Source organism: Lissotriton vulgaris, chromosome 5, assembly GCF_964263255.1.
Source record: "Lissotriton vulgaris chromosome 5, aLisVul1.2, whole genome shotgun sequence".
Taxonomy (NCBI): domain Eukaryota; kingdom Metazoa; phylum Chordata; class Amphibia; order Caudata; family Salamandridae; genus Lissotriton; species Lissotriton vulgaris.
In genome coordinates, this window is record NC_141693.1 from 1,584,272,354 (window position 1) to 1,584,299,573 (window position 27,220).

Consider the following 27,220-nt stretch of genomic DNA (forward strand, 5'->3'; position numbering starts at 1 on the left):
AGGAATACTTTCCAGAGTTATTTCTTACTTTAAGGGGTGTTACCTGTGGCTCCATCATAGACTGATCCAACGTACAAGGTCATCCAATATACAGGCGTTAAGCAGGATCATGGTTTTGGACATGTTTCTGAGATGTGTCATGGCATGTATTGGCTCCCTGACACTCACAAAATCCATTCTAAGGTGCTCCCACTTGCCCACAGGGCTTTCTATGGATAAGGAACTAGTTCCATCCTTGCGAGACGCCGACTTTTTAACCGGAATAGCCTTGTGCAAATCAGCCTTGATGCAACCTCTGAACATGCAGTCCAGCTCAAATTGCCAGGACACACTCCTCGGAAAGGGAACCCAAACAACCCGAGACTACTTTCATCATTGTTTCTCAATAGAGAGGGTCTGCTTTTCTCAAAGGTCCCCAAAGGTGTCATCAGGAAAAACTGCTGGAGGCAAAATGAACATGCGTAAGAAGGATTCCTGAAATAATCATGAACTCTGGCATTGTTCTGGGTAGCCATCAGGCACATTGTTGTTCACTCACTGTGTCACTACGTGGTGCCTTATGCAATAAGTCTTGATCCCAACCCCAAAAGTAGCAAAAGTCTAGTCCATACTGCAAATCCATTCCCCCTCTGAACGAGAATACGAGCAACCCTAGAGGGGGTTTAGCATCATTATGTCTCATCAGGGGAGTGCAACTCGAGTCTTTATAGCACACGAGATGTACAACACATGTCTGTGGATATCTGTGTCTGTAGGGGTATCAACTGGGCAAAATATTCAGGCTGACATTGAATTTATACTGGAATTGCTGACTTAGCCGCCACAAAGACTGGCATGGAGACAAATGTGAAACTGGAAACCCAGTAGCTCTTGTCCTTTTAAGCACTGACGAGTAGTCTTAATACCACTCAAGCAAGAGGAGATGAACCAAATGTACAAGACGACTCAGACGCCTGACTGCAAGGGCTGGGCCTCTTGTAAGTGAAGATGTCTGGGCTTTCAAGCAATCTATGGAGCCAATGACAAATCTTATCATCTTCCCACTGTGTAATGCTTTCCGTATCTGAGAACGGAGGCAGTAAAATGAGATAGGGAAGATCTCCTTGTTCAGTTCAAAGCAGTATCTTGGAGAAGATAAGGAAAGAGAGAAGAGTAACCTTCTCTCTATGCAGCACCACAGAGGCAGCCGAAGGAGGGACTGCGACTCACCTGTATGCCCCGGTAGCCCTGCCACTCTAGTGTGCAGCAGCTTTCCACATCACCAGTTTAAGGTTACCAAAGACTACAGGATCCTAGTGCTCCTGAACCAAAGGTGCCAGACAGTCGCCAGACCTGGCACTGCGTGACCCAACCTGCATCCCTGAACTGTTTATGGTGAAAACAAATGCCAAAATACTGTTCAAACTCCATACACAACACAGCCTTGAGTTCTCCTCCAGTATCTGTGGCGCCTTCACAGTCACAGGCTTCCTGGCCGCTTGCATCATCTCCAGGTTACCATGAAACAGACCGAAATGACCAAGTCTGAAGGCCTCAGAATCAGACATCTAGGCTCTGTAATTGATGGCAAGGGTGGGCAGCCAGACGCTTCCGCTGGATGGATCACCTTGAGGTAATGAGATCCAACATGTCTCAGAACTAACATCAGTTGGACCACATGGAGAGCCACAAGTGATCTGTCTCTGAGCTGGTGAATGCATCTGGGATGAGCGGGACTGTGAGGGACTGCGCGGTCTAGGAATTAGAATAGACGAGGGACGAGGGGTGGGGGGTTGCCTATACGAATTGCCCCTCTCTATTTCACAAATAAGGTCTCTGCCGGGGAAAGAGTCGATCCTATTATAGGGCGTGAATTAAATGGCCTCCATGTTTACTTTGAAACCCTCTAAGACTGGAATGTCCAGCAGAAGCTTGTTTAAGTCCTATGCATGGGGAGCCTTATATGGAGATGTGAGAAGGCAGACGTTCTGTCTAAAAAAGTGTGTCACTACTACCACAAGGGATACCACCTGCAACTAGTAGTGCTCGTCGCACACTACAAATCTAAGGCATTTCTTATGTGATGGCAAGATAGGAGAGTGACTGTGTGCCATTAAGGTCTACACGTGCCAAGAAATCTTCTGCCAGGACACGAAGGATGGAATGAAGAGTTACCAAGGTGTACTTTTCTTTCTTTAGATGCCCGTTGAGGGGCCTACATTTGAGAATTTGCTATATTTTTGGGACCTTTCTTCTTCACGTAAATACCTCTCTCGGTTGGCGGACAGTTTGGAGGCTGTTTGACAGTTTATTAAGTTGCCTTCTTTTGATACTGGCAAGGATTCACTTGTCTGGGATTATGACTTTCTAAATATGGAAAAAATATTTAAAAACTTTGCAGGGGGTAATGACTGAATCTGTTTTTGTTTCAGCTGGGTCTGAAATTAGCAAATCATTTCTCTGTGTGGCAGCTTCAGTCAGAACTTCATGCTGAGAAAAGCTTCATCAGTTATCTCTCTCTCTACCAGTGAGAGGCTTTGTCCTGTCAGCTGGGACATAAATAGGGTGATCAGTCAAATGACTAATCCTCTGTATAGTACTGGTCATGTAAAAAATTTACAAATGTACTGTGTACAGACATCCTGTCCGATACATATCTTAAAACTGTTGTCTGCTTGTGCTCCTCCCCATGTAAAGACGCCTTTGGTACTTATCGTCCTACCAATAGCATCCATTTGTCGACTCTTCTCATCTAGACGACCCACACTCCTGACCGGCGCTGCAAAGGTTGAGTCAACGGAAGGATTGCGATAGATGAAAACCGTGCCATGTTTAAATGCCTCATTTTTTAAGAACACGCAGATAGGTGTCTGAAAAGCTGGAATCAAATGTGACATAAAGTAGGAGACGGAGTTGTCCATGAATGCTGAACATCAAATCCTTCAGAGTAAATCTACGAAGACATTGTGTAATATTATTATTAATAATAATAATAATAATAATTCCACAAATGTAGTAATAATAATAATAACAATAACAATAATAATTATAATATTAATTATATAGGGGATAACATACTCCTTGCTACACTTAAATATATTATGGCCACAGAGGAGTTCTGTGTACGAGGCTGAAGGGTGTGTCCCTTTATAAGGCCATGGAACTCTGAGGTGACTTGCAATATGCTTTTAATGTACAACAGGGGGTATTTTATTCCTTCTAGTACACAGTCACACCATCCCTCTTCCCACAAAATACTTTAATTCTTGGTGTTTTCTCATATGAAAGAGAGAATGTGTTTGCAGACATGAAGAATACCAGTAGAATATGCAGTAAGAAGTGAAAAACCCGAACAAGCAGTTGTAAAAATAACAGATGATCAGTTTAATGTAAGTTATTAAAAATGCTGTAGCTCAGACTGTGAAGTAATATGTAAAGCAAACAGAATATATCTTTCATGCAAAAAATAAGCATGTTGCTATAAATGGCTCCTTTCTACTGATCACTGTTCATTTTAGAAAAAAAAATCAGGAGAAGGAAAACCCAAGTTCTTGTTTTCACTGTATAAACTGCATCTGTAATTATGCTCTGGGATCTGTTTCCTTCACCTTGAATGCTGGTTTGGGAAGCAAGTATTATGATGTCAATTCAACTAAGATACTAGAGTTGAGCAGCAACATAATTTAATTATTACAGGTGACTACAGATGGAGTTTTAGACAGGGGTTGCAGTCTTCCTATATTATATATGGGATAAAGTATACCCTGCTGTACATTATAAGGATAATGCAAATCACTGAGGAGTTATGTGACCATATTGTAGAACGAGGCCCCAGGCCTAGTTCCTTTATGATTCAGAGGAGAATTGCAGTATCCTTATAATGTATAACAGGGGACACTTTGGGCTAGATGTAGGGAAATCTTATTTACCGATTCATAAATGCCGAATTTTACCGATTCGGTATTCATGAATCGGTAGGATTCGTTATTTACCGATTCGGTAATTACCGAATCAGTATTGCCCATTGATTCCTATGGGCCTTGAAGCCCATAGGAATCAATGGGCAATACCGATTCGGTATTTACCGAATCGGTAAATACCGAATCCTGCAAGGGTGCAGGGGGTGTCACTTTGACACCCTCTAGCACCCCAAGTACAGGCTTGTGTGCCATGTGGCACACATACATGCCCTAAGGGCATCTGTGTGTCACATGGCTCAGGTGTATATGCACAGATGTGCATGTACACCTGAATTCGGTATTTTGCCACCCAATTGTATTGGGTGGTAAAATACCGAATTCTGAAGGCCTGTAGCACTGTTCACAGTGCTACCTACATAGCAAATTACAGATTCGGTATTTTTACCGATCGGTAATTTTACCAAATCTGTAAAATTTACAGAATCGGTAAATTTACTGATTCTGTAATTTTACCGATTCTGTAAAATTACCGAATCTGTAAGTTTTTCTGACCCCTACATACCAATGTCCAAATACCGGTCGGAAACAGCCGAAAATCGGTATTTTCGGCCGTTTCTGACCGGTATTTGGACACCTACATCTGGCCCCAAATCCTTAGATTAGGCCCCTACATCAGAAAAGCCTAATACCGGTCGGTAACGGCCGAAATTCAGTAATTTCGGTATTAGGCTTCCTACATCTGGCCCTTGATTCCTTATACTATATGGCCACACAATTACTCTTCCCTCAAACCACTTAAATACTTTTTGTGTTGCTGTTTTTATATAAAAGAGATAGTTGTTTGCAAACATGAAGAATAAATGTAGAGTCTCTATTTTTATTACAAACACACAAACCAATATGTGTTACAAAAAGAGATTAGAAAACGTTTAAAACAAGTCAGATTTAAAAAAACAAAAAGCTGCATCTCAGAATGTGAAGAACACGCAAAGAGATTCTGTCTTTCATAATATTACCTAAATGGTGGAAAAAGAAACACGTTGCCATACATATCTCCTTTCTTCTTATGCTGTTTATCTATAAAAATGGAGCAGAAGAAGGAAACTCCAGGTTTATTTTTATTTTTAAAACTGCAGTTTTAAATATGTTTCATGGTCTGCCTTTCCCCTGGTCTCTGGCTGGCTCTGGCACCAGGCATTATGACCTCAGAGCTCAGTTGTAATATGTTATTACAGTTGAGCAGCTCTGTCATTTATTTTTTATTACAGCTGACTAGGGAAGTCACAAGTTGCCAGCAATAAGGAAATGAGAGGAGGCCTTTTACACAGGTATTCTCATTATTATTATGATTATTATCATGATTATTATGATCATGATTATGATGTTTATTATTATTGTTATTATTACAATGGTAATCCAAGTCTTTGGGCTTTGGAGTAAATAACAGGTTTAATTTTACTATGCCCATTTTTTTCGTATTCAATCTCATTGCTTGCAGATCACAGCTGATGTCAACAACTGAAAAAGTGATTTAGCCACATTTGCAGCACGAAAGGCCACTCAATAAACTGTCTACTAATAAATGGTCGATCCCTCTCTAAAAACAAGCATCACATCTACAACCTTCTCACCGATGCAAAACCAAACATACTTTTCTTAACCGAATCATGGTTGGTAGAAGGTATGGCTCCAGTACTGCATGAAGCCATTCCTCTAGGCTATCAAATAGTCACCCAAAATCGTATAGCCAAAAAAGGTGGTGGTCTAGCTGTTGTATTCAAGCAAACAATACATATCACTAAAATTGACAACATCTCCATAAAAAATTGTGAGGCTCTTCTAACAAGATGCAATCCTACACCGTCTTCCTCCTGTAACTTCCTGCTCCTTTACAGACCTCCACCTAGCAAGGCAACATTCCCAGACGCACTTCTAGACACAGTTTCAAACCTGATAACAATACACTCCAACCTATCCATTCTGGTTGACCTTAACATTTGGTTTGATAAACCCAATATGACCCATCCAAAAACTATAATCACCGGCCTAGACGCATTGAACCCTCATCAGATTGTCCACAATCCGACACACACCGCTGGACATATAGTAGATGTCATTTTTGCTACTACTGAACTAGTTACCTTTCAAACTATAACTCCAGTCACATGGTCAGACCACCACTTGCTTGCCTTCCAACATAAAACAATGCTAAGCGACTCACCTAAAACTACCTTACATCCATCCACCTATCGGCCGTGGAACAAACTCAATTTGGAACACTTGGAAACACAACTAACATCCAGTACAAATCTGGAAAGCATAAATTCTGTTCAAAATCTATATGAGTGGCTACAGGAAGCTTTTCACATCCTGATACCACTCAAAACCACACAACAGAACAAAAGAAAGAAAGTGCCTTGGAGAAACATAGAAATAAAAGACATAAAACAACAAATTAGAAAGCTGCAACGTACCTGGCTCAAAACAAACGCCAAACAAGACAAACTTCGCCTACAGAAAATTAAGAGATTATACAAGTCTGCCATCAAAAAAGCTAAGAAAAGGTACTATTCAGACAGAATTCAAAATGCTAAATGTGCAAATAAAGAATTCTATAAAATACTCAATGAATTTCGCAAACCAAATTGCCTAGATGGAACTCATCCTGTTACTCAAGATTTCACAGACAAACTGGCAAATCATTAAACTGACAAAGCAGACACATTGGAATTGTACTCAAAACAGAAACAAAGCACCAGCACTAACTCTTGTACAAAACAACAATCCAAGAATGCTCTAATCAAGCCTCTCTGTTCCTTCCAACACATCTCACACTATGAATTTATGGACCTGGTCAAAGCAAGCAGGCCTGCCGGTAGCCCTTCTGACCCCTGTCCGCCACAAACTTTCAAGACAATTCTTTTAACAACCTCTGCTGCCACTCCAGTAGGAAGAATCATCAACGATTCCTTAACTACTGGAATATTTCCAGAAGAACTCAAAAAGTCATACATACGCCCTTTACTGAAGAAAGCAAACTTGAACCCGCGGAACCCTGACAACTACAGACCCAATACAAATGGACCGTTCCTGGGCAAACTGATAGAAAGAGCAGCGTTCACCCAGATGTCACAATTCATTGAAGAGAATGACATACTTTCAGACTTCCAAACAGGATTCCGTCCGGGAAGAGGCACTGAATCTGCCCTCCTTGCCATCTGGGATGACCTAAAGAATACAGTTGACCGCAATGGGGTTGCTGCGCTACTCCTCTTGGACCTCTCAGCTGCCTTTGACACGGTTGACCATGAAACTCTGAAACAAAGACTCTATGAAGCCGGCATAAAGGGAACTGCTTTAGACTGGATAGCGTCCTACCTTCGAAACAGAACTAATGTCATCCATACCCCGCCTTTCTCGTCCAAACCATACTCCACAAAAGCAGGGGTCCCTCAAGGTTCTATCATATCGCCCATGCTTTTCAACATCTACATGAATTCATTACCAGTACTGATCAATAAATTTCACCTCACGTGCTATAACTATGCAGATGACAAGAAAATACTCCTTCAACTGGAATGCCCCAAAGACATTGGAAAATCACCAATTTTCAGCTGTCTCAGAGCCGTGGATTAGTGGATGACCTGGAGCCATCTCAAATTGAATGCTTCAAAAACTGAAATACTCACGTGTGGAGATTGGAAATATTACAACCTGCTTGCCGCGTGGCCTCATGAACTGGCATCACTGTCGAAAGTATCGAAGGAAGTAAGAAACCTCGGAATGACCATGGACTCCAAGCTGACGATGAATGCCCAAGTGGATAAACTAGCAAGATCAAGCTTTGCTACTATAAAAACGCTGCGACGAATTATACCTCATTTGGGATTTGCACTCAAGGTCCAAGCTACCATCTCCCTTGTTCTGTCCAAACTTGATTACGCCAATAGCCTCTACCACGGATCACCTTTAACGACCATGAAAAGACTACAACGGATTCAGAACTCGGCTGCCAGACTACTCTTGCATATCAAACCGCAAGACCACCTCTGCTCTGTCTTGAAAGCCCTGCATTGGTTACCGGTTGCCAGAAGATCCACGTTCAAGCTGCTTTGTATCACCCACAAAGCAATACATGGAATGGGACCGCTCTTCATCAGGAATAAAATCACCAAACGCATTCAACAAAGGAACCTCCGCTCTAAAGGAGCATCTTGCCTCAAAATCCCACCATACAAGAAAAAAACCATGGGTGGCACATCCTTCTCTGTTTAAGCAGCCAAAATATGGAACTCTTTACCCCCAACATAAGGTCCACCGACAACCACCTTATCTTCAGAAAACTATTCAAGATTTGGCTCTTCCCCACATAAGCAACATACGCAAACAGAAATTTACAGCATATCCCTCTGTATACAAGCATTTTTTTTCACTATAGATATGTACCTATCTTTGTGAATTACTTTGTATAAACATGTATAATTATGTTGTTGAGAGAAAAAATAATAATAATAAATAAATAAAAATCATCTTTGGTCTACATGTACATATTTCCATTGTGCATCTATGTACCTTCCATGTACTTGGATCTGTGTGTCTGTTACTTTTCTCCTGAAAAAGCATATCCAATGCACTACCCTATTTCTCATCCTGTGCCTCTATCAATATCTTTAATCTGCATATACTTACCTCCTTTATGTATCTATATACTTTCAATGTAATTATGGATCTATATATTTATCACTTTCTTCTAATTTAGCATTTCCAATGCACTACCCTATTTCTCAGCCTATACTTTGCTCAATATATCTTCTAGCCCAACCTTCTGACTCATCCCTAACTTCTTCTACTACTCCTTCCAATGCACTACCCTATCTCTCATCCTATACATCTATCAATATATCCTCTACATCCACTCTCTCATTTATCCCAAACCCCATACCACTACTATGATTGCCAAAATAGCCCTTTCTAGACTCTCGCCTACTCTACCACTCCTTGCATCACCTGACAGCTCGTTTACTATACCGATCCCCTAAAACAAACCTTTCTAAACTCTTTCCTCTGAGTCCTAAAAAAAAAGACATAAAAAAATCTTTCACTCTTTTATCCCTCCACTATTCTTTTCAATCGGAATTAACAGACTAACATGTTCACTTCTCAAATTCCATATTAAACTATACTAATATACTAACCAAATAACTGAATAACATATCCACTACTCAAATTACTTCATATGATTTGACTATACTATTTTTCAACAGTAATCCTTTATGGGTTCCAGAGTGGTGTGCTACTCGCCAGAAAAGCGATTCAACACCCAAGGGGGGTAACAAGTGCTATATGAATGCAAATCTTTCTTCCCCTTTTATCCCTCAGCTTTCCTTCTCACTCCAAGTAACTGACTAATATCCAACACTGAAATTACATCATATTTCACCATATTAATTCACCACTAATCCTTTGTAGACTTCCTGAATAGTGTGCGTCAACAAGCGCTATATACATAAAAACCTTTGTCCTCCTCTATCCTTCTGCTATCATTCCAAATGACTAACCTATCCACCACTTAAAATGTACTTGCATGTTTCACTATACTAATTCAACACTAATCCTCTATGGGTCCCAGAGTAGCGTGCTACTCGCCGAAAAAGCGCTTTGATGCCTTGTCAGCGGTAGTAAGGGATATATAAATGCAATTACAATACAATACAATACAATCTCCGTAGCCTCCCTCTGGGACTTATAGTGAAGCCCGGCCCACATATCCTAAAGGAGGGTTTGACCCATTGTGGCTTGAGGTGCACCACTGCGTTCTTGGAAATGCATTAGTACAGTGATCTTTTTTCCTTCAGACCTACACCTAGAATATAGGTGATGATGAAAAAACTCTTGATGCATATGAGCAGGCTTGATTTCAGTTGAAGCATGAGGTTAATGGGACTTTGCAAAGAACTTGATGGCTAGGCAGAGCTGGACATCGAGGGGACACTACATCCTGAGAAGACATCAGAGGAGACACTGGAAGGAACTTAGCCTGAGAAGTCTCTGCCAACAAAAACAATGACCTTTCCAACACAATTCCTGTTTTTATTGACCCAACTACCTCCTACTCTCTTCAACCTGTATCAGGAGCCCCTCACTGAAATTCTGAAATTATCTAACATTCATTACCATATGTATGTGGATGATACCCAACTGCATATGAAAATTTCTTCTGCAGAAGACATTGCTACTCTCAACCTTGCTCTCTTAAAAACAATGGTTATTGCTCAACCACCTTTTGCTAAAATCATTCAAAACGGAATTCCTCTTGCTCGCTCCACACAATCTAATTGCGCCCATTCAGGACCGGCTCAAACAGCTTATAGCCCTCAACTGCACCCACACGTAGTTAACTCTACTAGATAACCAGGCCTATTTCTGTACAAATTCCTAAATATGCAGGATCACATCAGTGCTACAACAAGAGCATTAAGGAAACTCAAAAGGTTCCTGCCACCCTCTGACCTGCAACAAGCTGTCCAGTCCCTAGTGATCTCTCGCTTAGAATACGGAATTGGGACCTTGGCTGGACACACCAAATCCAAACTGGCACCATTAAGAGACACTCTGAACTCTACTGCCAGACACATCCCCGGCTCAAAAAAGCGTGAACACATCACACCTGATCTACACCAACTGAATTAGCTGTTCATTGACGCAAGAATCAAATATAAGATAGCTTGCTTGACTCACAACGCACTGCACCATAACACACCCTCTTACCTAGCAAATAAGATAGAACTATCGGGTGGGAACCGGGCACTAAGAAGTACAGACACTCTACTACTAAAACCCCCAAAGTTCTAAAAGAAGAGAACTTAAAACCGTGATTTCTCCGGTCTTGCTCAGAGAATATGGAACGCTCTCCCGCCAAAAATCAGAACAATCCCTTCGTCCCCTTCTTCCAAAAAAGAAGTCAAATCCCTGCTCATGAATAGCCACTGGAGACAATAGTTCTGTAACTCCTCAAACTTTCAAATGACCCTACATCCTTGTCCTCTCCTACTTGGATGCAATCCGCTTACTGTTCAAAAGGCTGATGTTCATATCCATTTGCCTTGCTATGGTTTTCTGCCTGCTGAAGTTCAATTGGCAGACGTCGTTGTAAATTGCTCTGTTACCGGCCGGGTCAGTAATTTTAGGCTCGCTAAAGAGTAGACTTCTGAGTCAATAGCTCTGGAACATCACATACAATCTGAAATGACCTCACAACTTCTGACCTACCTGGCCTTCACTGCATGCTACCTATTGCACAAAACACTGATATCTATCTGCCTTTGTCTGTAATCTGCTTTTATTGTTGTTACATTAAGTCCGATTATACCTTCCTGCTCTTGCCAATCAACGGGCGACGATGTACAGCGCTCTGATACCCTGTCGGGTCATGTTGGTGCTTTATAAAACTTTTCAAATAAATAAAAGAGAAGACGCTACTAGACCCTGGGAAAATATACTAATCACAGCTCAATTTCAAGCAGTTCCTGAAATTTAGAATGCCAAAATATTAGAGAGTCATGAGTTACCATAGCACTATTTGTGGGTCTTGTTATGAGACTGACATATCTGTCCTTAAACAGGAGCCTAGACAGAGGTTAGTCTTGGATGTTTAGCCTCAATTCACACCCCAGATCATTTGGTTATGGCAATCCTCAGGACAGTGGTCCGATATCTGTTACGCTACCGATGTTCTACCGCTTATCTACTGGCTCCAGTAGCTTCAGATCAACTCTGGTAATTTTACAAATAATTACCCAAATGTGAGTTTCAGTATCACTGGCTGCAACTACGATTGTTCTCTTACATACACATTTCTGACAAAAAACTCAACGTGAAACTGAAATGTTAATCATTACCAGTGCACACAAACATGGCGCTATTGCCCTGAGAAATGCAATAGATCCTCATTGGGCTCCAAGAAGGAAGAAACATGTTGGCAGAGACTACCTGGAGGGTCTAATTATAGTCCTTTTGTTTGTAAACTGTGCCACAAAGGAACATAAATAAACAAAATGAGGATATCTCGAGGTAATTTAAATTGCTTGGTTCCAGGGGTCTGACAGAATCTTGAGGCTCTGTACCTTAGTTGTGTATGAGTAAATACATATTTAGCTACAGAATGTAATTTGGAATGTGCAACTGACACTCCAAAGTTCTCGTTGCATACCAGGAGTCCACCTCAATCACTGCAGCTGACAATGATGAGGAGCAGTGCCTTTGAGGAGGCATGCCATTAAGGTGGGTGGGAGCTTGATGTCCACATGTTTCAAGCTAATTAGGATACATGTCAAAGAGTGGTGTAATCATCCTGTCCTTCTATTTTTTAAATATTGTTTTAATGTCAATGTTCTACTGGATGTACTGAAAGATCTTATGATTTCCCCTTTCTTTCCTCTATTATATTGAGAGGAGCTGGAATAAAGCCCTCCTGAAAGTCAATGATGGACAGGTGCCTTCTTGTGGGTAGATGAGCGGCTCTGTCATGTAAGGGTGAGGATTCATACTCACCTCACACTGGGTTAGGACCACCACTCCAGAGTGCTTGTAATTCTTTTTCTTTTCTTTATACTTGGGGTTGATACATTCCCACTCCACCTGCGAAAACCAGAACAAGCAGATTTTAGTGCCAGCCAGAGTCGGATGCCTCCTGCAGGTGAGGGGCTAAATGTGTACTGCTGAGCATGCCATCCAATAGGAACTCCCACCACACGGGACTGACAAAGAGAGGAAGATGGAAGGACTGGGACAGGGGTTGGTCCACATAGCAGCCAACCCTTTGGACGGAGTTCTGCTGGCGTGAGCTGTGTTCATGTCCTGAACAGCTGGTAATGTTAGGTCAGATTTGTTCACCTTGCAGGTCCAGCTGTCCTGGACTGTCATCTCCTCACCTCAGAGCCAGCGGTAGCAGTCTGCATCTCTTTAAAGGTGGTTGAGAACTCGCCAATGAAGTCGTGTTTGCCACTGGAGTCATAGTCATAAATCATGAACTTTGAGGAAAAAAACAAGTGTGGGAGAGAAGAAAAGATGCTTAAATTGAAGTTGAATTTACCAAGATTACTTAAATTGAATAAACATGAGGCATAAATACCCCCCCCCCCCCCCCCTAGGGAAGGGAAATCTCTACATGAGGGGTACCGGCTGGAGGAGTGTGTGTGAGGTATGCGTGCAGGAGCACAACTGAGAGCAGTGTGTGTATGAGACAGAAGAGAAGCGAGAACAAAGATTGTGTATTTTCCATTCCTACCAGGAGAGGGAGGTCCACTATCTCTAGAATTGGAACTCATTGGTAGCAGTAGAGTATTTCATGCCTATTGCTCCTTTAACCTTACTCTTTTAACTGGCCACGAGGGATCCTCACCTTTAAGGTCTTGTTGATGTCACAGCTGCAGAGAGAATGGAGAGACACCCGGAAGGTCTCCCACTTGGGGTTTAAGTTATTCTTCACCACCTGGGGGATGATAAGATACAACAGAAATGCCCAGTCATGAAGAAGACCAAACAGGAAGTATGTGACAGATAAGTGAACACACCCAGCATCGCCCCTTCATACAGCCTTCGTCTGCAGAATCCCTTTGTCTTCTTTCAGGCCTTGAGACAGCTTCCCAGAGCATGACATAACAGGATTTAACTTTCTGTGTTTCCTAGCTCATGGTGCCTTCCTACCCTTAGCTGAAAATGTAGGATTTCTTCTTAAACTCCTCAAAGATCAAATACTGATTTTCATACCAGTTTCTATGGATGTATGATTCATCTTTTCTCTCTCTCTCATGCTTAAAGTCACCAACATTAAAGCACCAAGAGTTGTAGGATTTTTCCTTTCACCCTCAAGGTAACTTTCTATCCCAGAGCTTGGTACGGCTGGATATCTAATCTCTCAAATACCTCAAGGTGTCTCCGCAGCACCAAGCCAGAGACCAGAGAATTCCCTCTCCCTCATTTCTTTTGACAAAGACAGATTCCCTCCACACAGCTTGGGCCTACAGGATTACTTTTCTCTGTCAGGGGTCAATGTTGCTCCCATCTACCCTATGTACAGTATGAGTTATAATAACATTAATGGCTCGTGGTGGATTGCCACTATGCACTAGGAGCAACTGGGTTTCTGCTATCGCTACCTTTGAGCAGATTCCCACTCAAGTGTCCAGTTTTGTAAATTCAATTTAATTGCTCAACAATCAAGAACCAGCAATTATAAATGTTCTTCATTTATTCTTCCTACGGCTTGACGATTGCTCTGATCTCTATCTCAGATTTTGTGATTTTTCTTATCTCTCAGGGTTCAGGGTTGCATTTCATCCCAGCCCCTTGGACAGGGGAAGTCCCTTCTTTCCCATTACTCATTGCTACACTCTAACCCAGAACCAGGAAGTATAGACCTTTCACTTTCAGAAGGCTGTGGGTTGATCCCACATTAGATGTGTAATTACCTTCATCTCTGACATTCAACATAACAGTTGTGAAAAATGGCTTACTCACCTCTGATCTTCTCACCAGCTGTTCGGCCCCATTGTGGTTTATCTTGTAAATTTCCATGAAAGGGTCTGATTTGCTGAACAAATCCTGCAGTTAAAAGTATAAAATGATTCAGGGAGATAATTTCTATGGTTAAGAAAAATATTGTACCTAGTTAGAGTTGTCAATGAACTGACTGTAAATGCTGCTTATTTGACACAAGTTTTAATTTTAAACTAATAATTGTGGGAAGGAGTGGTATAGGCACTCCCTACCATGATATGCCGCATTAGACAGAAATGTTAACACAAATCCAAAACAGTCCCTGCTGCTACTAACCTGGTCCCATCAGCTGCTCCTTTTACTCAGAATCTCATATCTACAATTTAAGAGCGCAAACAGACCTTTTTCAAAGGGTGTATGTTGAGCTAAATAGATGACCATATGTTATGATATGGTTTTCATTAGCTACCAAAGTACCCAAAAGCACTCACCACCTAGAAAAACCAAACGCACACAGACATACACACCCGCCTTTGTCTATCTACAAGAAGCACAGAGCACCTGGCCTAAACAACAAAAAACAAACTCATACACCAACAGTTCAATGAATAAAACATAGCGCCTTATGTAGACATTTGCAGAACAAGAACACTGCAATAAATTGGCAGGGCTACTGCCTTACAAACGTGCCATTTTATTCGTAGTTGGGGGAAGTGCTGTTTTTGTATTGGGGAACCTCTGCTGGGTTCACCAATGTAAACCTCTGAAATGATGACCCATCTGCTACCTGTTTGCCATGTTAAAGTGATATTCGTCCAGATTAAGTTATGGCGAGGTGACCATCACTCATTTTCTCTGCCGGTTATGGCATGGCATAGCAGAAGTAGGAGGTCCCCATGTGCTAGAAGAACACTCAATCAGACCATTTCTTTTTTTGTTTAGAGAAAACAGATCCTTGCTTTTAGAATGGATTGCACTACCAAACATCACCCTAATTATTTTTTAGATCTGGTAAGAGGAATTAGGTTGAAGGATCCTCTTGAAAGAATAGTTCTAATGCCTCTGCCATGAAGTTGAGCAAGAACTTGACTGCAAGATGATAATTAGTCTTCATATGCAAATGTATGCAGATTGGAGTAGAATGTGAATGCCCTTTATTCTTTTTTGCTTACTTTACAAGGAACCAAGGAGAAGACTTTTGGCACCACTACTAAAGAGCATTCGTCCATGTACATATGTTGAGGGTTCAGATATCTGTTATCGCTAACCAGTTCTGCTATTTGTAGTGCAGTGTCAAACATTATTAAAACTGCAATGGCTATTATAAAACGTTAGGAACTACAGTAATCGGATGGGAAGGAGAAATACTTCTTATGGTTTAATTTTATCCAATATGATATTTTATGGTCGATGATGTATCTATTTTACATGTGATTTTATCTTATTAATAGGGATTTTATTATTTTAAAATGTACTGTCTGCTTGTCAAACTTTTGTGGTCTTGGTGCTGAATAAAGTTATACTTGACTTGAATGCTTGTCTGTTTGGGTTCATTATGCACCAGAGTTTCATCCTTTATCAGTTTCTTAAATGATTTTAGTTAGGGATGTATCTTGTAGATGATTTCCTGTCCAAGATGGCATCTATTGTGTTACTGTCACCTCCAAGGGCCAGATTCTTTTGGTGAGGGCTATCTCAGATGATTTGTTTGTTTTCTTTCTAAATGTGGGCACAATCGAAGGTTGTTGATTACAGTGACACCTTGATGGTCTGATTTTGCAGCAGTAATGACATGTTTGCAGAAGCCGCCAGAGGAAATGGTTAAGAACCACGCTGGTAGTTCAATCGTTCCTCTACTGAGATGTCAAAAGGTTTGGGCCAGAGACTTGTTAGGAAGGATACTGCATCACACTTTTCTTTTTTCTTCTGGTATGCCACAGAGTCATGCATTTTTTCTCCTACTCCAGTTTTTCGTGTCTTTTTGGGCAAACTGTAGATTTGGAATTGTAAAACTTGGGTTTTTGTAGGGAAGCCTTCACGTTGGCCTATTCCGCTAATGTTTTCAAATATTCTTTTCCCCTTACCGCCAAACTTTGCTTCTATGCTTTGCAGCTTGTCTGAGATGAAGGCCACAAAAGGTTTGAGATATTTCAATTTGTTCATGGTTTCTGCTAGCATAGATTTATTGGATTATTTTATGGGCAAGACAGGATTTCATTTTACACTCTTGTTACTGCCTTCAGTGCCTTGGTTAGATCTAGTTTGATTGTACTTCTTCCAATTTGTGAAGGGTGAGGTGAGAGGTCAGAGCACTCGTCTGGCTTGTTCTCCTTTTTGGGGTTAGCATTTGACATCCTAGCGACAGACTGTTAGGGGTTATCTTAGTTTAGCTTAGTGTGACTTGGTGCACCTTGGTGTTAATTGGTGTACCTTGGTTTCATCTGATAACATGTTTCGATTCTCGTTTGAACAGATTATTATGTTACTTTCAGTGCAGATTATTATATTCTGCCTTCTGTTAGTTTACTGATTTTGTGGGTGTGCTGGTTTACTCGTTCATTAATGCCACTGTATTGAATTGATTACACTGTTTCGATGTGTTTTAACTGGTTCACCTGAAGTGCTGATTTACTCATTTCCCTCTGACATAGAATGGCTGAAAGTAGAATGCGTTGAGTGCAATGTATGGAGGCGTCAAGACACCAGGATCACCTGTGGAGTAGATGTACATCGACAGAAGTCCACAGGAGACCTCTGTGGCCACGAGGACCCACAACAAGCTGGTCTAGAGTCCTTATGTTGTTTGGCAAGATCGGGTGATGCTGGAGAGGCACCTAGAATTAGGCCTCATCAGATGAGAACCCCCAAGCAGTATCTGCCTTGCACTCTCCAGAAGATGAGGGGGTTATATTGTTCATGCTATTAGGAGGAGTTCAGGCGCATAACTGTTCCCCTATAGTGCAAGAATTAACACTAGAGCACGTTTTCTAATTCTAACGGCGTGGAGCACAACTCAAAGGGACTAAACAGGGGTATTTGTACTGCTGAACACATGTCCAAGACAACCTCCACCACACAGGGCTGGCAAGCCACGCCCCTTGACTGTGGCAATTTGGTACACTCGCTACTGGACTCATCCATCATTGAGGGTTAGAAATGCCCTACTCAGTATAGGTAGCCTGAAATGTCAGAATGAGATATGGGATGCCTCATATGTCCTTTCTAGTGCCAGGCTGTCCAAAATATATTTTTTTGGTAAATAAAGTCCGCTCCCACAGTGTGACGGGCGTTATACTGGGACGGTGACGTCAGGCAGGGGAGGGTCAGGGTGGGGGGTTGTAAAATGCGGGATATGGACCATTAGGGGTAAGTACAGAAAAAATAAAATAAAACGAATTTCATTGCCCACGCTGCATCGCCAAATGTGATACAGCGTGGGCAACGAAATTTGGTTTTTTTCCCCCCCGGTACTTACCTTTAATGGTCCATATCCCGCATTTTACAACCCCCCACCCTGACCCTCCCCTGCCTTGCCTGACGTCACCGCCCCAGTATAACGCCCGCCACGGGCCGTGCCTGTGTGACTGCATGGATGACAGAAGTCACTAAAGACCATGACTAGACATGTCAACATGTCAGCCCTACAGCACATGTTCTTATCTTGAAAGCTGTGCACACAGCACACTGGTTGTTGAATGTAAGGGGCAGAAGTGTCCATTGGCTATTGTTGTTCTTCAGGGCAAGCAATGGAAGGAGGGGAAGATGCCTGTGCAGAGGGTGCAGGTAGAGGCACCAATGGAATGGGGACCTCTGGAGTTAAGGAGGGGATACAACGGCAGCCCAGGGCTGCTCTGGAGACAACACAGAATGTATTACTCAAGAACAGGAAAAGCCCCAAAATCGGCTTCTATAAGTGTATTGAACTGAGATATCTCTCACAGAATCAATATTTACACATATTTTTCAGAGCAATTTAAATAGGCCATTTATTTTAACTTTCCAGAGTTGAACCTTAAAAAAGTATAGGTCGCAGACCACATAACATAGTGAAGGAAATAATTTCTTATGTGGATAGCCTGGCTGCGATTTGTTGGTACTGAAATGTGCTTTGGCTGGAGATGGGCGGTGGGCTTAAGAAAAATCACTCCATTCGTCACCAGTTGTCCTGCAAGTGCTGCAAGCCTTGTTATATAGAGCTACACTATCTAATTTTAAGTTAAAACTGAAATATACCATTTATAATTAATATATAGCCAAAATTATTAAACTTTATGAACATAATTAAATTATTTAAAGTTACATTTTAATGCAATTCTGGCCAGTTTAAATGAGGTACAGTGTAAAAGCCCTGTGCATGCCATACCCACTCTCAAAACTCCCTTATTTAGGAAGCATGAAGTCCCTTCTTTTGCTGAAAGTTACCATACATTTAGTTAAAAAAACAATATAGCTCTCAAAGAGGCCTCACTCAGTCCAATCATTTTCAATGGTAAATTTGAATTGGACGAACAATTCAGTGTCAAATGATTCAATCCCCTTTACAGCTTGAGAGCCTTGCTTTGTGGATGTGCATATTAAAGAAACAGCTAAATACAATGCACTAAGCACATGACATTTCATGACAAATAATATGTTGTATGTTTGACCCATTTGAGTGAGCAATTATTCTACACTGGCCAGGATTGGTAGTCTAAAATGAAGCAATAATATTCTTCTTCAAGTGGTATTCTTTCAAATTTGAAAAAATAATAATTTAACTCCCTAAGAATAACACTACAACAATTAAGTGACCCCCATTTATTTTGTTATTGTGACCCTCCAAAAAAGTATTTATCTAGTGCATTTCTGTAAAAAGTTATACATTCACCTACATTTGAATAAGAACCATAATTAAAACAGACGAGTTGAAAGCTATGCACAGTGCCCAGTTAAACAAAATCCACAATGCTGTGATCAGCTCCATGAGGAAGTGCGTGGGCCTAATGCTGGCACCGTTCTAAACAACACAGCATGCCACCCGGCACCCAGTTTTAATTATGAGCTACATGACATTATGTCTTTTTGAAAAGAAATGCAACACCCAAAACACAAAACAGAATGCTCATTTAGAAAGCATTAACATTACAATGCCCTAAATCTATGATGGTGGTTACCGTTCAAAATGATGTACAATATTGTGTGCTCAAAGCAAACTGAGCAATGCAATGTGGCATATAACACCCGGTTTGAAACCATCTACAATTCAGTGGTCCACACAAGCATTTGATGCTGTCCATTCAAAGGAACTGCAAAATTCAATACAGAACAAATCAAGTCTCCAGAAACCCTCTTTGTGCATGTCAAAACTTCACTGTGCAATCAATCCAACCCTACCTGAACGAATTAATTCTTACTGTTGCCATCCAATCCAATGCATTTCAACCATCAAGTCCAAGGTGTACCCGCAAAACTCTTGTTACATCGACAACAGAGTAAAACTCATGAATAATCTCCAGTTTCAATATTTGCACAAAGCAGGGTCACAAGCACATGGTGTGGTTGGGATGCCCAATGTTTTTCCCCCTGGGGACCACACTGCATGCCTCAAACCCATGACATATTTCACAGTTCAAAATTAAAAATCAGAATGTAATGCCCTTCTAATACAGTTTTGAGCAGATAAAAAATGCACTATTTATTGATGTTCTTTTAAACAGATTCCAATTGATTTACAACTCTACATTTTTCTGAACACTCACAGGAATATCGCCTGAAGTAAACATTTTTGCACCATTTTATACCCAAAAGTACCAAATTGCAAATAAAAACACATGGACTGGAGGAGCAGTTTATGAGCAAACTCGTGAAGTCTTGGAGAAGAGCTCTATACCGTTTTAACTGTGGGGCATATGTATCAAGCTCTTTTCCCGTTCGTATATGGGCCAATTCTCAGAATCGGCCCATTTGCGAATGGGAAAAGGCCTTTTGATATGTATCATCCCAAAAGGGAATCGCACATTAGAGAATCGTAAAATTTGCGATTCTCTATTTTGTGATTGCATTTAAGGAATCGCAAATTGTGATTCCTTAAATGCAATGTATGAAGCACAGAAAAAGTGCGATTGGCCTTAAGAAATCGCAAATTACCACCAGCTTCAATTGGTGGTAATTTGCGATTTCTTTGAAAAATGCCCTTTTTTGCATTTTTCAAAGTGCTACGTGGCACACATACATGCCCTTAGGGCCCTTAGTGCATGTATGTGCGCCACATGTGTACACATACATATTTCAGGGGTGGAACAGGGTGTCCTTTGACACCCTGGCACCCTTGAAATTGCATTCTCAATTTGTGATTCTTTAATTGCGAATCGTAAATTGAGAATGACTTCCCATTCAATCCTATGGGCCTCCTAGCCCATAGGAATGAATGGGAAAGTATTCCTTAATTGCAAATCACGATTTGCGATTCACAATGAAGGAATATTAAGGAATCGCAAATATTATTGCGATTCCTGCATACATAGCATTTTGCAATTCCTTAATAGCAATTCACTAAAATTTGCTATTAAGGAATTGCAAAAGGGCTTGGTCCTACATATGCCCCTGTGTTGCTTAACCCCTTCCATGCTGATGACTGCCCCCAGCCATCATGCATCAGGGTGCTCGTGTGCTGATGACGGCTGGGGGCCGTCATGAACCCGCCCACTCTTCAGAAGTGCCGCACAGGTGCAGAATCGCGGCCGCGCCCAAGGGGTTAACTGATAAAACCATTATGCAGGTCCAGCTTATTCTGATTTAACAACAATTCCTGCAAATCTAAACTCCCCAAACCCATGACTGAAGAATGGTGGCTGTGAATAGTGCAGCAGCTGCAGTGGTATCTGGGCCCAGGGGAACAAAGTGCCTATTGAACTAACTTCCAGTTAAGGTTGTCTTTTAAAATCCTAACAAAGGGCAGTGGCTCGTCTTCATTTTTTTAATGCTTTTGCCGAAGACACACATAGTGCCACATCATGACTTACAAAAGGAGTAAAGAGATGAAGAAAATTAGGAAAACAGCTGATTTACAGAGCAAGGTATACCCACAGGAGACGGAGAACACAACAAGACAAGGAGAAAATATTTCAGGGTGAGCATTATTTGGTGAAACAAATACAGTTAATGTAACATGAACCATATCTCTGCACTTTTCAAATGCCCAGCTAACTTACTTTACTTACTCAGATTCTTCCTTACTCATCCCATTACTTACCACTGGAGTGAAGGTACCCATTCACTCTATACAGTCCACCACAGTTAAATACTTTTCACTCTCTTTTAGAGGTCAAAAGACCACTCATTAATCCCTCCCCCACCCAAGTCCCTTCCTATTTATCTCAAGCCCTAAGTGATGGCTGATGAAGTAAACAAAATTTGGGATCCTAGTAATTGATCTCTCCTCTTTCAAGGGGTGAGGTGGGAGAAAGAATGTTGGCAGAGTGATGGATTGCCCAACATGAAAAGCAGTCACAACTTTAGGGGAAAAAGGACTCCTTGGCCCTCAGCACCCCTTTGTCTGGGCAAAGGGTTGGTTGGGTACGGCAGCTGCACGAGAGAGCTTTTAGTTCACTCACTCAGTGAACTGACGTCACTGCAACCAGAAACACAGGGGCATATTAGCAAGGGCGATATCGCCGCTTTAGCATGACTTTTTCCCGCGAAAGCGGCAATATTTTTATCACCCTATTAGCAAGCTGTCGCTAACATCAGTTAGCAACAGCTTGTAGGCGATTGCTATAGGTTTGGGGCCCGCTTTGCAAGGCAGCGATATTTATCGCTAATGACATGCAAAGTGGGAGTACCCAACCTGTTAGCGACTGAAAACAGTCGCTAACACAGCTATTGCCTATTAGTAAGCCAGGTGAAGCGATAAAAAACCTTGCACTAAGCGCGATTATCGCCAAAACCTAACACCTGCTCAGACCACTTCTTAACCTGTATATCCAATGGGAGGTGGATATTCAGGTTAAGACCCCATTAGCGATGATGCCTGAATATCACTGGATTTCCAGCGATATTCACGCTTTGAGCCGCTATCGCCGGATATTTTATCGCTTTGGAGATAAACGTTGCTAATAGCACGTTATCTCTGCGATAATATCCGGCAATAGCCGGCGATTAAAAAAATGCGCTAAGCACATCTAGCGATAATTATCGCTATTTCTTGCTAATATGCCCCACAGTTTTCATAGTAGGGAGATGTAATGGGCAGCTGTGTATAGGTTAAAATGCCAGGCACAAGAGGAAAGTGAGGACCCAATTGACATTCCCTTGTGGCTTTAGGGGGAAAGAAATGAATCAAACCTTGTAGGTCATTTGAACAAGCACAGCTGTCGAGTAAACGTAAAAAGGCAAAGGGGCCAACAAATAACCATCAATGATGCCCCTGCAAGTGCTTGATGCACCAAGGATAAAACAAATAAAAAGACATCCAGCAGTTTGGCCTGTAACAGGTCAATATTGCAGGTGGGACACCAGGCTATGAACTTGCTCCAACATCCGCCATAGACAGACTTTAAAGAGGGACCCCTTGCAGTAAGGATGACATCCGCGTACTCATGGAGATAGAATACATTCAACTGCCCCTGCTCAATCTCCACATATGGGGGTGCAGGTTGTGCACGTTCTGGTGCTGCAACAGGAGATTCTCCCGAAGCGGTAACATGATTGGAGGAGAAGATGAGTGTTCAGGATAGGTAAGAAGGTAACTGCAATTTGTACTGTTAATTCCTAATTTAGCATAAAACTGAATGGAAGAAACACGCTGTATCTATTCTGGTGGCAAACTGAATAATCCAGAGACATGTACCGCTCCCTCTGAATCCAATAGGAGGTGAAGTAGGAAGTACTGGGAAAGATGAGTTCAAAGGAAACTGTGAGAGTTTCGGTAATACAGTCTAGTAGTTGACATGGTTGGGATGGGGGAGTTGGGTGGGTTGGTTTTGTTTTTGTTTCTTTAGAACTTGTGTCTGCACATGCAGAAACCTCAGCGATGGCGTTGGCTTCACTGGCATGTACAGCTCAGCTTCTACTATTCTCAGTGTGTTTTCTTTGGCTTCTGGTGTTTTGGAGGTTTGGGGTATCATGATTATATGCAATGCCTGTATATGCGCTCACTTGTTAATAAACAGATTTAATACTAAAAGAACGCCCTGACTTGCTGATCCTTGCTTCACAACTGGCCGCGAGGCTGTATTTTTTCTTCCTGAGATTCCCTGCTAGTGGTTTAGAGATCTGAGCTCACGGTGACTTTTCTAGCCCACCGCAGAAGTTTTCGAGCTGATAGATCATCAGTAGCCAAAGTTTGTTCTCATTTCTTGGGGTTTTCAAGTGAACTTATCCTTCACCAGCTTAGAGGCATGTGGTTTTCCAGCATGTTTGTGAAGTACTGCATGCAAGGAGTTTGTCTAGGCATTTCTCTGAAGCACCTTCAGGGTGCTCTAAACAAACAGCACGATTTCAAGGAACTGAACTGTTCATAATTGACTTGTTAAGACATTGAGGCTTGATGAAATATATTCTTTGATAGAGGACGTAACTATTAATACATTATATTCTGATTAAGCATCTAGTAAACAAGACTCTAAGTAAACAGATAACGTTGAGAAGGCACACTATATTAGATTATAGGAAGAAGTAATTTCTACATACATAAACCGTGACATTTTCTTGCAGTTGTAATCTGAACTATTTAAGAGAAAAGTAGGAGAGAATGAGGTAGTTGTGGAAATATGAAAGAGAACAAATGCTGGCGTTCTTACATATTATGAACGATTTTCATACATTGTCCGCCTCTTCTCTCAATAAGTGCAGTAGAACAGGCACCATTTCTCCTATCTGCTCTTTTTTTTATCTCAGTCCCATGCCCCTTGAGCTTTCTTTAGCTTAGCCATGGGGCCCCTGTGGTGAAATTAAGGTCCATTCCTGCATTTTGAGACCGGATGCCACACTCTTCTTGCTCAATCTGGATGCACTAGCGTGACTCAGCTTAGTCATTCGTGATTATCGTCAGAATATAGGACAGGAAAAGTAGTGCCAGAGAAGCATACAGGAGTCCTGTGCTCCACCCTATATGGAATGCATCCCCAAGAGATAGCCTTCTGATACACTCCAGAGAGCAAAAGCTTTGAAACTGCACATTTTCAGCGGTGGGTACAGTTATCTAGCCACAGTCCTCCTGTTGCTGGAAGATGCCCTGTGCTACCTCAGGGTGTGACCACCACTGGTAATCTGTCATGCGCCACCAGCTGAGTTCATACACACTGGCATTCAAAGATCCCACCTGATGGTTCACACCCAGAGAAATGCCCTGGCACTCCCCTAGCACCAGGGACGCAGTGCTTCCTGGTATCGGACTCATGACTCCAACAACCTTGATTGTTGCAGTACAACATGGCAGTGATATTGTCTGTAAGAACCTAAGCCAGCCTCACCTTGATGGATGGTAGGAAGGCTTTCGGCACCAGGTGAATTGCTAACAACTCCAAAATGTTGATGTGGAGCTGGATCACCGACAGAGACAAGAGTCCTCATATCTCAACCACGCCTAGATGATATCCCCATTCCAGCAGTGACACATCTGTCACCACCCTATGCTTTTGGTAGGGCAGGGAGTGTGGTCTGCCACTGGTTCAACTGCATTTGAAGAAGTGTTCAGGTTATGCACTCCACTTTTGAAGCCAAAATGAACAGGTTGTGGTGTGCATCAGAGATATCACTCCCCGACAAAGGTGTGGTAATCCAACTGTAGTTCACTTTTCTTATATATCCGGACGCTTCGATGGATCATACATATATTGTATTTGTATTGTTTGCAGAACACCCCTGATGAAGGACTTCCCCTGTCCGAAATGCATTGGGTGAATTGATGAGCTTATCATGTAATAGATGTATGACATCTGGAAGGAATGTTTGAAAAAACCAACTTTATGAACAAACGATTCATGTGAAAACAACATGGAATAAAACGATGGGATAATCTACTACATTTCTCATTTGAACTTTATTGTTACAAAACTTTATAAAACGTTCTTTGTTTTCATTGGTTGTTGCTCAGAGAGTTGGCACTTACCCTAAGTGTCATGGACTACAGTTCAACTGCATTTGAGCCACCACTACAGGTCTTTTGAAATCTCTTCTGAAACCTGGATAGAATCCAACAGGATCCCATGGTGTTGGGCCCACTAAGACATCACGTTTAACTACGGAGCCCATGCTACATCATAAAGTGGACAAGAAGGATGCTAAGAGGCACAGAACCCTCTTGGCATCATATCACAATCCTGCATCTCATTGAGATGCAGGATTGTGGTAGAAACATCAGGATCATAGCCTGAATGTCTTGGGTTGTGGTGGAACGAAGGCCTCAAAAGTGCGCTGTATCCAAGATGGCTCCAATAAAAGTAAGCCTCTGTGAAAGGTCAGGTGTGCCTTACACACATTTATAATGAATCCCAATGATGGCTGGAGATTAGCCATCATCTGCAGGTGGCCTAAGACTGACTATTCCATCCCCGCTTTTAACAGTCAGTCATTGAGGTGGAGGAAAACTGAAATCTCCAACCTCCCAATCATGCAACCATCACCTTCGTGAACTCCAGAGGTGCGCTGGTGAGACGATAGGGGAGCATATGTAGGAAGCTGGCTCTGTATGTACTATACCAAAGTAAGGTATAGTGTACACAGTGTCCAGTGGATCCCCAGAGGTTTTACAGAGGGTAAAGTAGATAATACCTTACTCTCTTTTGTAGTAGTGTGGTTGAGCAGTCAGCTTTATCAGAGGGCTGAGTTAAGCATTTATTGTACACACTCAGGCAATGAATGATTACACTCACTCAAAGACTAAATTGAAGACCAATTGTTTTGTATAAGCATATTTTATTACGTTTATTTCTAGAACTAAGAGAACTCAGTCGCAGGTAAGTACCAGTTTTAAAATAACAATACTTTTCAGGTACAGTGAAAATGTGTTTGCAAAAACAGTAAAAATACTTTACAGTGATACCAAAATACTTTGTGGTGTCTATCAGCAGTAGAAGTAACTTAGCAATGTAAGAGATAGACACATAGGGCCTGATTACGAGTCTGACGGTTCGAGGACAACCAGACTTGTGTCCCATTATGAGTTGGGCGGTCAGACAGCCTGGGACTGCCGCCGCCACCAGGAACCACTGTTCACAGGAGGTGGCTCAGCTGTCAGAGGCTGCAATATACTTGGCGGTACTGGCGTGGTCCTACTAAGAATATTACGAGTTTCCTCTCCGCCGACAGCGACATGGAGGTTCCTCTTTCATGTCAACCCTGGAAGAGAGGAAACAAAAGGGGCCCTAGAGGGCCACCTGTGGCTACTCCACTTGTGCATGCACACAGGGGGGCATTATATTTGCCTCCCTCTGTGTATGCTCATCAGTCCCTGCGCAGCATGTACTTCTCAGACCATGCCGTGCAGGAACTTTGTGAGGGGTTCTCATTGCAGTGCCTGTTTCAAAGGCACTGTGGCCTTTGAAAGAGGCACCTCCCTGGGAATGCCACGCAGCCCGCTCGCCGTACTACAAATAATTTATAATCTGCCACGCACCGCCAAATCTTGTAATCTGGCCCTTAGTGCAAATAACAAGAAATGCTAATGCAATCCTGTGGGTGAAAAACAGTTAAGTACATGTACAGGTAAGTACTCGACTTACACATCCAGTCTTCGGGGGTTTAGACCAACAATGGGAATGGGTCAGATCAAGGTAGGTACTGTACCTCCAGTAGCACTGGGGCCGCAGTGTGCAGGGGTCACTGGGCCCAATGTTAGTCAATGG

At 42.0% G+C, this 27,220-nt stretch overlaps 1 protein-coding gene across 2 annotated transcripts in view; it reads right to left on the minus strand.

The window, feature by feature from the left end:
* CPNE6 (copine 6) overlaps window positions 1-27,220 on the minus strand; it is a 461,434-nt gene that overhangs the window by 54,271 nt on the left and 379,943 nt on the right. For both annotated transcript variants that reach the window (XM_086923675.1, XM_086923676.1), the window contains exons 7-10: window positions 14,418-14,501; window positions 13,300-13,389; window positions 12,830-12,928; window positions 12,450-12,536 (exon numbers count right to left, since the gene is read on the minus strand). In XM_086923675.1, the coding sequence (XP_086779801.1) occupies window positions 12,450-12,536; window positions 12,830-12,928; window positions 13,300-13,389; window positions 14,418-14,501 (360 nt within the window). The remainder of the gene's footprint in view (window positions 1-12,449; window positions 12,537-12,829; window positions 12,929-13,299; window positions 13,390-14,417; window positions 14,502-27,220) is intronic.